General features: G+C 48.7%; 5 protein-coding genes across 5 annotated transcripts; 2 read left to right on the top strand and 3 right to left on the bottom strand.

Annotated features, from left to right (window-relative positions):
- Positions 1–386: 386 nt before the first annotated feature.
- N7500_010967 (metallophosphoesterase family protein) lies at positions 387–1778 on the top strand (the record flags this gene model as incomplete). Its single annotated transcript, XM_056682105.1, has 4 exons — positions 387–516; positions 566–952; positions 1131–1371; positions 1433–1778. The coding sequence occupies 4 exons, from the start codon at positions 387–389 to the stop codon at positions 1776–1778; spliced, it is 1104 nt and encodes a 367-aa protein (XP_056527514.1).
- A 297-nt stretch (positions 1779–2075) lies between these two features.
- N7500_010966 (tyrosinase family protein) lies at positions 2076–3366 on the bottom strand (the record flags this gene model as incomplete). The annotated part of the gene is made up of 2 exons (XM_056682104.1): positions 2076–2805; positions 2864–3366. 2 exons carry the CDS (start codon positions 3364–3366, stop codon positions 2076–2078), a joined length of 1233 nt encoding a protein of 410 aa, XP_056527513.1.
- A 1097-nt stretch (positions 3367–4463) lies between these two features.
- Positions 4464–6055, top strand: N7500_010965 (uncharacterized protein; the record flags this gene model as incomplete). Its single annotated transcript, XM_056682103.1, has 7 exons — positions 4464–4872; positions 4937–4971; positions 5033–5138; positions 5189–5243; positions 5299–5361; positions 5420–5518; positions 5587–6055. The coding sequence occupies 7 exons, from the start codon at positions 4464–4466 to the stop codon at positions 6053–6055; spliced, it is 1236 nt and encodes a 411-aa protein (XP_056527512.1).
- A 409-nt stretch (positions 6056–6464) lies between these two features.
- N7500_010964 (uncharacterized protein) lies at positions 6465–7538 on the bottom strand (the record flags this gene model as incomplete). The annotated part of the gene is made up of 1 exon (XM_056682102.1): positions 6465–7538. The coding sequence occupies one exon, from the start codon at positions 7536–7538 to the stop codon at positions 6465–6467; it is 1074 nt and encodes a 357-aa protein (XP_056527511.1).
- Positions 7539–8181: 643 nt separating this feature from the next.
- On the bottom strand, positions 8182–11650 carry N7500_010963 (ubiquitin conjugation factor E4; the record flags this gene model as incomplete). The annotated part of the gene is made up of 6 exons (XM_056682101.1): positions 8182–8285; positions 8338–8487; positions 8538–10581; positions 10633–10843; positions 10902–11536; positions 11621–11650. 6 exons carry the CDS (start codon positions 11648–11650, stop codon positions 8182–8184), a joined length of 3174 nt encoding a protein of 1057 aa, XP_056527510.1.
- Positions 11651–12387: the final 737 nt, after the last annotated feature.

The following is a 12387-nucleotide window of genomic DNA, read 5'->3' as shown; positions in this document are numbered from 1 at the left end:
ATCATTCCCCATGTACGGAGTACATACTCCGTACATTTTTAGTCCAAGCTTCCCTGTGGACCCTGTGCCGTGTTACGTAATCCTGGAAGAAATCGTAGTCAAGCTGACTCGTGCTGCATTGTGCATTGTCACATCGTGTATTGCTATAGAGTACGATTTGGAAGAGGGTATAATTGCAATACAATGAAACCAAAATTGAAACTGTCAAGTTGAGCAGATACGAGTTAGAAACGTGTGGAATCGAGCAAAATAGCCGATGTTATATAGAATGTCTTGGCAAAAGCTTCTGATGTGATAAGCTGTGAGACGAAGGATTTAGCACGTGAATCACAACATTACAAGGGTCTAGTCCGCCCCCCAAATCTTCACTTGTCAGTCATTCCAAAATGGCACCCCGACCAGAACTCAAAGCATTGGATCAAGATGTCCTCAAACCACCCAAGGATCGAACTCTGCGATTCCGAGAAGATGGAACATTTCACATTGAAGTCTTTGAGGACTTGCATTTCGCCGAAGGTATGCGTTGATAATCTCAAGGCAGGCGTTTGTACTAACCCCTGGATAGACGACGAAAAAGATGAGAAGTCCAAAAAAGTGATGTCGTATATTCTCTCAGAGGAGGACATTGACTTCGTAGTCATAAACGGCGACCTGGTATCCGGCGAAAGAACCCAAAAAGCCGACTCGAGCAAATACATCGATTCGGTCGTTTCCCCACTTGTCGATCAGGGCTACAGATGGGCATCGACCTACGGCAACCATGACAGCGCGATTAACCTTAATCCGAAAGATGACATGCTCAAGGCAGAGAATAAATACCCCAACAGCTTGACACAGAGTAGCATATCCGGCCACAAGGCTGGGATAACGAATTATTATCTGCCTGTCTTTTCACATGGACAAGCGAATACCAGCACACCCGCGCTACTACTGTGGTTCTTTGATTCGAAGGGTGGGCATTATTATAAAAAAGGAAGGGGAAGACGGGCCTCCTGTTAAGAGACCCAGTTGGATTGATGAATCGGTAGGAGGAATTTCTGGTCACACTACATTCTCACAGGGAAAATGACTGACTGACTGCATTCAAGGTCGTTGATTGGTTCAGTGAAACCAATCATAAACTGAAAAAGAAGTATGGGAAAGTCATCCCTTCGCTAGCATTCTACCACATACCGGCCCACGCAATGCTTGCATATCAACAAAAAAAGGCGTAAATCCACGTCTGACGCCCGGCGTGAATCGCGAGCGGGTTAATCCGCAAGGAACTGGCCAATGGAGCTATGATAACCAAGACGTCAAGTTTATGAACGCGCTCCTTCACACAGAGGGCTTAATCGCAGGATTTAGCGGCCATGACCACCAAAATGATTGGTATGCCCCTCTAGCAGATGAAATTCGGGACTTGAAAGGCTCAGCTAATCAAAAATCGCAGGTGTTTTAAATGGGACGGCTCTCTTGTGGACCACGATCTAACCGGTAATGGTATCAATATGTGCTATGGTCGGCATACAGGATATGGCGGCTACGGTAATCTGGTCCGCGGTGGACGGCAAATATTACTGCACGAGGGCAATCTGGCAAACAATACTGAGACGTGGATTAGATTGGAAGATGGGTCGGCTCAGGCTCATGTGACGCTGAACGCAACATTTGGCCAGGATACTTACCTTGCTGTTGCTAATGGTGTTGGGAAGCACAATACCTATGCGCAGGGCTCTTTGCTTCACATGACTTGGTTATGGGTCCCGATTATGATGCTCTGGCGCTGGAGGATGTAATGAATTCCAAGGATCTTTTGGCTATAGAACTTAGATTGCTATAGATTTGCTATATCGCTCTTACTGGGACGAAATACTGATCATACTGACATAATCTAGATGAGAGTACAGATGTAAGATTCGTGTCATCGTAGATCTTTTAGGCCACTTTTCAGGGTCTATATCATAGATTATATACGAGTTCATCCCCTATATACTGACATGACTCCTCCCACTCCCTTCATTTCTTCATCGTTGAAACTTCCAGTCCATGCTCAAGAGATCTGGCTATGTACATACAATAACAATCATCACCGTTTACAGGTAGATGTAGCAGAAAGGACCGGAAATGGTGCTCATGAGATCCCGCATAGCAACAGTCTCGCCGCCCGCATAACCGAGTTCAATGAGCGTGTCAAGAGTAGTGTTAGGTGAAGGAGGGCCGTTCAAGAATGTACCAGTGCCCGAAATAGCATTCAGACGCTTGTGTAGGTTCAGGTTCTGCCAGATCCACCAAGTGCGATCAATCATACCGTGGTGGAGCCAGAAAGCTGGGTCACCGGGGCTAACAAAGACATCGCGGGAAGGATCACCACCCATGGAGTAGTGACCACCACCGTGGACACCGATGTTGCCGCTGCCGGGAACACCCTGCATGTTCATCTGGAAGTCATAGATGTCGTCATGGCGCAGGATCAGGTCCACGATAGCGGTGAAGTTAGCGTAGTCCTTGACGATCTTGGTGCTCAGATCGCGCTTCAGGCAGCGGGGGTTGTATGCGAGCGGGTTGGCGGTGCTCCCGGTTTCTCCTCCGGGCAGCATCAGTGCGACCGGGCCCAGGTTGACAGAGTAATCCTTGAAGGGGCCGCTGGTGACGCAGCCGCCTCCGTTGCCGGTGGGGAGGTGAATGACAGGGTAGGTACCCAGGCTCAGCTGGATGTCGCCGACGGATTCGACGTGAGCACCATTGCCGGACATCGAGGTATCGCTGCCGTCGAAGACCTGGGATTTCTCCAGATCAGCGGCGTCGGCGCCCCAGTTCCAGTAGCTGTGATGGGGTTAGACGTTTGGTATTTTTTGGGAGATCGCAGGATCACTAGACTCACGGGTAATCGCCGGTGTAGCCACACTCATTGCGCATGGCTTCCTCGAAGTTCCAGATATAGTACCGGTGCCACGCCAGGAAGGTTCCAGTGTAGTGGATGGTGGTAGTCTGGTTGATGTGAGTAGCGACGAAGTCATCGTAACGGGACCGTGCACCAGGAGCCAGCTCGGAGGGAGTGAGCGAGGGCAACTTCTGCAGGCACAGGATGGAATTGATGTAGGAGGTCTTCTGGGTCTTAGAGAAAGTCCTCCAATCACGACGAACACGCAAGCTGCTCAACGAACAGCCGCCGCGCTTCTCAATATCGGCGTCACTCTTGACACTCTCGATACTGGCATCGTATGCCAACCCGGCCAAGTCGTCAAGCTGGGACTCAGCGACCGGCAGGGAGGTGGACGCAGCGGTGGGGGTCGTAGCGCTCACAGCGGCACTCTCCGTGGCAGCAGGCATAGCCAGCGCCTGTGCGAACAATGCTCCCAGAGTGAGAACAGAAATGGCAACCATGGTGGCGAGTTATATATTTGAACTTCTAGAAAACCAGGAAGTTCCACACCAAAAGTTTAGAAGTGTTGATCAGAAGAGAATCCGGGCATGATGGTTGATTTAAAGGCTGGGTGCATATGCCAACCATCCCTATCTCGGTTGGAGTCGAACTAATGCATAGTCTATGTTTTTTCTGCATGGATGTTCTGGGACCATCTAGGGCATCGGGCCATATTCCGCTTTTCCCCACCGCCGGGAGATGCCGGCAATTTACGAGACCACACAATGTCCATTTCCAAGGGTCTTCCCACTCGAATCGCTGGATCACTCACGGACCGACCCTTTGATACCCTGGAGATCATCCCAAAGTTACTCCGTACTCATTGACAGAAAAGAACCAGGACCAAATCATACATCTGAAGCCACGTTCCTACCATCGAGACAGCCACTTTGGGGTACCCTTGCTCCTTAGCGACTTGGCAACTTCATCTAAGCGACTGATCCAATCACATCTGCATAAATGGGCTTCGGTCAAAACCCAATCTCGGAATGACACCCCGGTGCCCTAACTATGCAAACTCAGATAGACTGCAATCCACCTTCGATGAGACCTTCCGTTATATCCGAGGTTCCATTTGCTCCAGGTGCTTTTCTTACCGATGGTGCCAAGCCTGCTCATTGGCCATGTTTCTAATGACCAACTGCTATCCTCGTTGTCGGGTCCGAGGCGTTTTCCGAAATATCTTTTAGTGGGATAAAGCACTTTGCTTACGCCGTTAGAGCTAGCTTGGATGCCAACAATGGCTTTGTGTTTTATTTTTATGCCTATTGTACTTTATGAACGGCCGAAAGGGGATTATTGACCCGAACATGAGAATGAAGACAAAATCAGGGAATTATTCTGTGGCGTTGAGTACAGCAGATTGAAAGCCCCATTCGAGACTCACGCCACTCGCATTCCTTGGCTTCGGAGAGCCACAACAGTATGGAGTAGAGCTGAATATAATGTTAAAATTATGTCTGCTAACTCTTTTAATGACCCTTGCAAATTTGCCCTGATATAATCCCTGTCCAATTCTTCCTTCCAATGCCTAGCCCTCCTTAACTCAACGACAGCCATGTCGGACAGTGCTGGTACCGAAGGTGCTAGCCTACAGGATGTTAATCAAGGGTCTAGGATTATCATAGCCACCGCTATCACTACTGCCGCCGCATTACTCACCGTTTTGGCTCGGTTCTACGTGCGCGTATTCCTGATTCGCAATGTCGGCTGGGATGATTATACTATGGCTCTGACGATGCTGCTGTCTGTCTGTGGATTTGCCATTATCGTCCCCGAAGTGAAGTATGGTGCAGGCAGACATATGGTTTTTGTCCAAGAAACGGCCGTCACGGCGATGCATTTGAATTATGCTACTCAGGGGATCTACATGTGGGCCATCGGCTTGGTCAAGATATCAATTGGGCTGTTTTTGCTTCGTTTCGCACCCCGCAGAGGGTACAGGATCTTTATCTGGGTTGTCTTGGGTGTGTAAAGGCTTTGATCTCTTCTTCTCTGTGACTCAGTATTGACAAACCTGACTCATTTTAGTTCTCATGACGCTCTACACTGCAATTTGTTTTTTGGTGCGCAACGTATCTCTCACATTCGATCGCGAACAGCAGTTAACAGCTTGGTTTATTGCAGACTCTTATTTTTGAATGTCAGGATATTCGAGCAAATTGGGATCCTACAGTCAAATCGAAGTGCTTTACTCCCAAACAACTTTTGACTCTGAGTTATACAAACACTGGTGAGATTAGCACTACATGGGTATAGCTAAACGACTTCTAACGTGGATAGCACTGAATATTCTGACCGATCTGATCTTCGCCGTTCTACCGGTCTTTATGCTACGGTATGTTTCATGGGCATCGCCTTTTCGAACGAAACGCTAATACAGTTATCAACAGTCATCTTCAAGTCAATCGCCGGGTGAAAGCCTCTCTGATCTGTATCCTGGGCCTGGGAATTTTGTGGGTCTCTTTCAATCCAATGCTATCAAAGCCATGCTAATTCTTCTACTTTCTTCAGTGCCTGTGCAGCCGCTTTCGTCAAGCTCTCTATCCTACCTAGCTACGGTCGAACTGGTGACTTCCTTTGGGACTATACAAACCTCACAATCTGGGTTGTGTAAGTTTTTTAATGGCTATCACAAGCATCGGAGATCATCCTTCAAACCCAGTACTAACCAATGGCAGCACGGAATGCAACACCGGTATCATGGCCGGCAGCCTCCCAACCCTCAAACCACTCTTCAAGAGAGTCCTCGGCACATACGGCTCGCATACGAAAACCACCCGCGAGTACTTCGGCAGCAAGAAATATAAAATGCAGTCAATGTCTCGATCACGAGGGCCGCCGCTGCAATCCCGAGCACACAAAAGTGGCAATCTCAGTATCATCGAGTTCGACGCGGACCCGAAGACGCAACACTCCCGGATTGGTTCTACAACAGGCTCGACGAAGTACTCTGGAAGTCAACGAAGCAATTCCAGCGAGGAGCGGATATTACCTGCCGAGGGTGATGCAATCGTTTGCACAACGGAAGTAATGGTTTCGCGTGAGCAGAATCCTCCTGAGATAACGCCCAGCCCTCCTTCTATACCCAAATTGGGCAGGATGGGATCGTTAAGTGGCTTGCGCGTCAATGCAGATGATCGGGTTTGACTTTGTATTAATTGGGAGTTATATCTGGGGGACGGGACTATATATATTAATATCCAAGGAGTCCGTGGGAAAATAATGTGTATCGCTGGCAAATTAAAGTGTCTGTTGCCTATTCACAAATCTTACACAAATCTTACTTCAAATAAAGATCCTAGTTGAACCCCTAATTGGGCTATAGTGGGGGTCTTATGGGCCACCAATGAGCTGTGGGTTAGATTGGGCTGGGCTTTGGGCCCGGGGCCGGGGCCCATTCATGGGCTCTGCGGATGTATAATAAAGCTCTACCCCAGGGCAGCGTAGCGTCCACTCCAAGAAAGGTAAGATCCTAAAGTTCAGTCACAGCTGGACTCGATTTGAAGTATGCCACCAATACACAGCAGTGTCTCAATTCCACAAAATCACAAATACATCAGCTCATGCTGATAATTAAATTTGATGAAGTTGGAAGCCAGTCATAAGAAAAGCTTGAAAGTAAAATAAGGAGGTCATCCGAAGCTCCCTCAATTTCACATCCACGTACACCCAGGGAGAACAGCCCCCTCCCTGCAACAGCCTTCTCACCGAACTTCTCAACATACCACTTTCGTCCCCAGCGCGCATGGGGCAGCATATTCGTAATCGCATTGGCAGCAAACACTACCGCAGGCAAAGGCAGTGGTATGGCAAGCTTTCCAGCCACCCACGCAGCAGGCACCAACCAAGGCGCAAGACGCAGCGGGGGAGTGATGGCCACGGAAGACGAGGAGGCAGAAGTAGGGAGGGCGGAGAATGGTGCGACCGCTGTACCAACGAGAGCAAAACCAATCCACTCAAGCCACTCGAATACGTAGTGCGGATACAAGATGTATCGGAAGACACCACTGGCAGGTGGGATGACGTAGACCTTGTGGAACTTGTTGCCGCCACCCTGTGCTTCATTTCCCACAGGAATTTCGTCGTCTGACTTTTTGACAGCCCGTTTTGCGGCTTCTTCACGCCTCAGTCGGAATAGTGTTGTCTCTGAGTAGATATTGCCGGCCATTCCGACGGCAAACAAGATCACGCCCACGGTGGGAAGGAGATCTACCACTGCAGAGCGGGGAGATGGACTTCCACTACTAGCTGTGTGGAAACTCGGGATGGTTGGCACGGTATATCCGCGCAACCAGCCGGCCAGACAGGCTGAGTTGAACCAATTGAAGAGCATGGCGAAGGACACGATGATGACGTGGATTGGCGACATGCTGGGGGCGGAAAAGAAAGGAGAGATGATGGCGCGGTTGAAATAGTGAATGCAGTACAGAGTGACAACGAGGATGTTGGATGTGGGGAGATCAGTGAATGAGGGTGCATATGGCGATGGGGTGACCATGCTATATATCAGGTTGATAGGACCGATAAGCTCCATGGCAGACCAGGCGATACGTCCTGGAATATTGAAGATGGACTCTGTGGAGGTTTTGCCCGCTGGATGCCAGGATAAAATCCATTGAGCTACCGTCATCTAAATGTGCCAAGTCAGTCTTGTCATATCCTCTAGGGCTTCAGGGTCCTGACCAGGGGGAAGTATTGGAAGCCGCATATAATAGATTTATAGGCAGCTGGGGTGGGAGGGAATAGCTCTGCAATGGGGGGGCATAGCTCCCCAACAGGTGGATATAGTCGCACCCATGATGAGAGTTGAAGAGAAGAAGATTGAAGATCGCGGAGGATAAACAAGAAGCTTAAAAGCTTGGGATGTGGAAGGCGGTGGGTCCCGGATAAGGAGCTTCACCTTCCCTGCTTCTTTCGCTTTTTGTGTCTGTCTCTCTGTACCTTAAAGCAAGCATTGTCATGCATAATAATCAAGTGGAAAGTGATGGTTAGATTGTATATGAATTGTCAAAATAACAGTGTATTGCTTCAAACATGGTGCAAACAGAACCCTTACAACTGCAACAGAGTGAAACAAGGGAAAGTTGCACAGATTAAGCAAGTTGGCGACAAGACTACATTCGTTTGATTCTCTACTCGACAAAATGTAACACATAAATCACCCAAGGCATAGTTCCACAGAAACGGAGTGTAGCATTTTGTTCTGTGAACGCTAATGGAAATGCCCCTAAACAGGCAAGCTTATGAATTTGATCATAGAAAGCCCCGATTCCTTAATTCGATGTGTCCATCTGATTCTGATTATGCACCATTTCTTTCCGTTTGCCAGCCAATTTCTCGGTCTTGAAAGCCTCGATCTTGGCCTTAAGATCGGTATCTAGAGGTGTTAGTTAATAGCGGAACAACACCTAGGAAATCAAATTGCTTACCAGGCAACACGTCTTCCATCTTCAATGGAACACGGTTGAATGGATCGTGGGGATCACTTAGGAGATGCGAGCGGATTGTAGCGCGGTCGATGGAGATCCGCGAGCCCGGAAGGATGACTGGGTCATCCATGAGCGAATACATGAGGGGATCTAAACAATTAGCAGATATCGAAAAGCTGTGTCAGACGACGGAAACATACCAAGGAACTCTTCAGGAATCTCGCCCATGTCCTCCTCGGCTTGATCATCGGCCTCCTTAGCAGCCTGGACCTTCTTCTGCAGTTGACTCCAGTAGCGAAGCTGCTCAGGCGATTTCAGGGACCATTTTCGGATGATGTCAGCCGCCTTCTCGAAATTGGCTGGCTTATAGGATCGGCCATCACGGGCAACAGCCAGGATGAAGTTTTCCTTGTTGATAAGGTTAAGGTAGACGTCGACAATTTCACTTAAAAGAGCGCGGGGGTTGAAGCCATATTCCTGTAGGTTGTCCACTCGAAGGTTGGAGCTCTTGGGTCCCACCATTGCATCCAGGTTGTAGTCCAGCATGTCCGCGAGTCGCTGCACAATTTCAGGCATTGTGAAGGAATCAGCGAGTGCCTCAGTGAATAGTTTGAGCATTGATACAGTTTGGTTGGTCAATTGCATGTAGCTTTTGGCGCTACGCTGTGCTGATGACAGATGCTCTTCCCGCTGCTGACGGGTTGCAGTATCCATTGAGTGGCCCTGTGTATTCAGCTCGGTCTGAGTGTTGTGGATAGTCTTGAAAGCGCCGAAAGATTCATCAAGTACGTAGGTCACATCATTCAGCAGTAGATTGACGAATCGGACGAAGAAGTCCAGGTTTTGGTTGGCTTGAAGGGACAACTTCTCCCGATACAAAGTGTTAGGCCAGATGCATTTAATGATCTCGAAGATCTCGTAACGGATGTTGAACTTGTCGTAGAATTGTGAATGTGTTCCCGTAAACTCGGCCTCAATGTAGAATTTCATGATCGCATGAAGGAGATACTCGTTGGCAAATGGCATTGAGTTGAGCAGATCAACCAAAACACCGCTGGCGCCACCAGGGCGTTTCCAGGTACCTCGGAACAGAATGGAAATCAGTCCAGCCTTGAGGTAGGGGTTCTTAATATAGGCTGAGCTCTCTAGGAATGTGATGCACAGCATTACCAACTCATCGCCCTGGGTGGCGGTAATGATCTGGGGCATGCACCACATGATAAACTTGAAGTTGCTCACAACGTCCTCCAAGAAATACTCTGGCAGACATTTGAAGACTTCAGGCTGCTCCTCTGGAAGAGGAAGGGCAACCTGTTCCTTAGGGAAATTCTTTCCCGAGACAAGTCTCAAAAGCCACACTGTGACATATCGCATGAATAGCATGGAACGAGCTTGCCATTGCTCGTCGAATAATACACCCTGGAGACTGTACTTGAGAGCAATACCCAAGTCGAGCTTGTCTTTGTACTTCTTCAGGGCTGTATCAAAGGTGCGCAATTGCACTGGATTGTTGAGCCATCGAACCCGCTCAAGTTCGAATTTAGTGATTGTACTCTCCATCTGTCGCACATCTTTCTCAAGTTGCTCCATCTTTGATGTCAATGATTCACTGCCGTAGTGGTGGGCGGCGACAGTCAGGAAAAAGATTTCAGTGATAAAGTTTGAAGTGCCTTCGACCTTCTTAGAATAGAAAGCATCGGAAGCGTGCTGATCGGCGTTGATCTTAGTCTCATCCCGCATGTCAACGCGTGAATTGCGATGGAGATAATCTGCATCAATTCTGTCGATTTTGGTGAATGCTGCATCCATAAACGGCTCACAAAGCTGGTCGAGGCACGTTGTGATATTAAACATGAAGCCGTCGGACGACACTTGTTCAGGGTCAACCTGCATCGCCCGTCGTTTGTGATTGATGTTCATAGCAGTAGCGAACCAATCCAAAACACGATCCCGAGCCTCCTTCGAGGCCCGGATCAAGTGGTTCACAACATCCAGGAGATCAGAGCTGAGCATCTGCTGTGTCATTCGAAGCGATCGCTGTGCATTGGAAATGTATGCCTGGTCCCGAGTCTTGGGGCTAGAGAAATAAGACAAGGTGACATTAGCTTGAAGGGGCGAGAGGCGAAACCATGGACCCAAAAGGGTGGCTTTTTCAAATTGAGCAGGGTCCCGTGAGTTATTGAAAATAGAAGATTCTGTGATTGCAGCCGCAATGGAACCATTGCGAACAAGATTTCGAAGAGCCTGAACAAACTGGTCAGACGTGGTCCAGGGGAATTGTGACGTTTGACTTACAATGGCGTAGGGCTTGTAGTCATCGTTAACATCCATGGAAGAAAGCTGCGCGCTCAACTGCTCGACAGCAGATATGAAGGCAGGCTTGACAGAGTCGTCTTCGTCGAATCTCCGGACAGCCTCGTTAATAAACTCGAAATCAATTCCTCTATCATCCTCGGGGTCAATGAGAAGGTACGAGGCTAACGATGATTGCGGGGACCATTCGCTCCTATATTCCAAGTTGTCAGTATACAGTACCAATGCAGTGACACTGCATCAAAACGCACCCAAACATTTCTGGCATTGTAATCGCAAAGATACAATAGCTCATGCACAGGCGGCGTGCCTCACACAGAACCTGATACTTCGGGTCATTATCTCCCGTCCGCCTCAACCCCTTGTACACCTTTGTGATGCGCTTCCAGCATGGCAGCAGATAATCAAGGGGACGCTGTCTCTCGGTGCTTGATGCAGCTTCTAGAAGGGCTTGGTCTAGAACTGCGACCTGGATGCGCAGCTCCTGGCGCTCATCCTGCAGTTCATTCCGAAGTCCGGGCAAGTATGTGCGCATGCCATGGCTATCACGCTGTCCTTCCTCCTTGAGAGTCACTCTGAACACAGCACTTAGTGTTCGGTCTTCGAAGGCCTCGATGCTTTCAACTTTCTGTGGTGGAGGGGTGCTCGGGGTTGAGGGAGCAGCGGATCGTGGTCGCTCTGGTGTGGCCGTAACTGGTGTGATCTTGATCCGCTTCCCTTCTGACTGCTGCGGGGTTGGTGGCGCATTGAACAGACGGCTCGGTGGCTGAGCAGACAGTGGTGAATGTGATGGAGATGTGTTGGCTGAGCTCTGCGCCGACTCCGAGTTGGCGTCCACTGGGGACTGAGCTGGGTTTGAGAGTTTTGCAAGTCGCTTGTTGCGAATCTTTTTTTTTTTCAAGGACAGATGTTAGACCTCGAATTACTACGGGGGAGGGATGGCTTCATAATTTGACACCAAGCAACTAACCTTGTCCGCGTCGGAAAGAGTGTCCGACATATTAGCTGAAAGTCAGACAATAAGCCGCTTTCAAAGGGTTGGCAGGACCGCTAATCTGGTGGATCGGGTCGGCAGAATCTCAATATTGTGACCGTGTGGGAATCATAAGGGAGCGTCAAAGCGGAATCACTTCAAATCCTCGATGTGGGGGCAACGGAGTCTAGAATCCGCGGAAGATGAACGTCGCAAGATGAACACTTGTTTCCGTGATGATCGCCGAGATTCGCTTTTGTTCTGATTCGAGATTCAGCGCCGTGATCAATTTTGACTAAGCAAATTTCGTCTTCCACGGTTACTGGTGAGATGTGGGGTACAACGAAGGTACTTCTGAGTTCGCGGGGACTTTCCGCTTAGAATTATGTACCTTTGAAGTCACTGTTTACAATGTGCTATTGCGAATAGAACATATGTTCATTACAAGGCCTGCTCTACGATAAAACCCTCCTACATATAGGGTTACTGGGCAATTTGACATCAACAAGCTGAACCCTCTTTGTGTACTTTAGAATTATGGCCACAACCTCAAAGAACAGTGGTGGTATCGAGTATATCCTGGGATACATATCTATTCCACACAGGAACATAATCGGAAATGAAATCCAACGATCGCAATGAATCCTCATGCTATTCAGGGAGACAAATCCAGCAAGATCTTAGATGCATTCAAAACTCTAGGAATAATAAAATGTACAGCCAATGAACTAAAACTCCCATTGACACCCACCTTGGTGGATGGG

Source organism: Penicillium coprophilum (genome assembly GCF_028826855.1).
Source record: "Penicillium coprophilum strain IBT 35676 chromosome Unknown utg000007l_segment0_segment0, whole genome shotgun sequence".
Classification (NCBI taxonomy): Eukaryota; Fungi; Ascomycota; class Eurotiomycetes; order Eurotiales; family Aspergillaceae; genus Penicillium; species Penicillium coprophilum.
The sequence above is the reverse complement of the archived record's forward strand: the minus strand, read 5'-3'. Positions and strand labels throughout refer to the sequence as shown.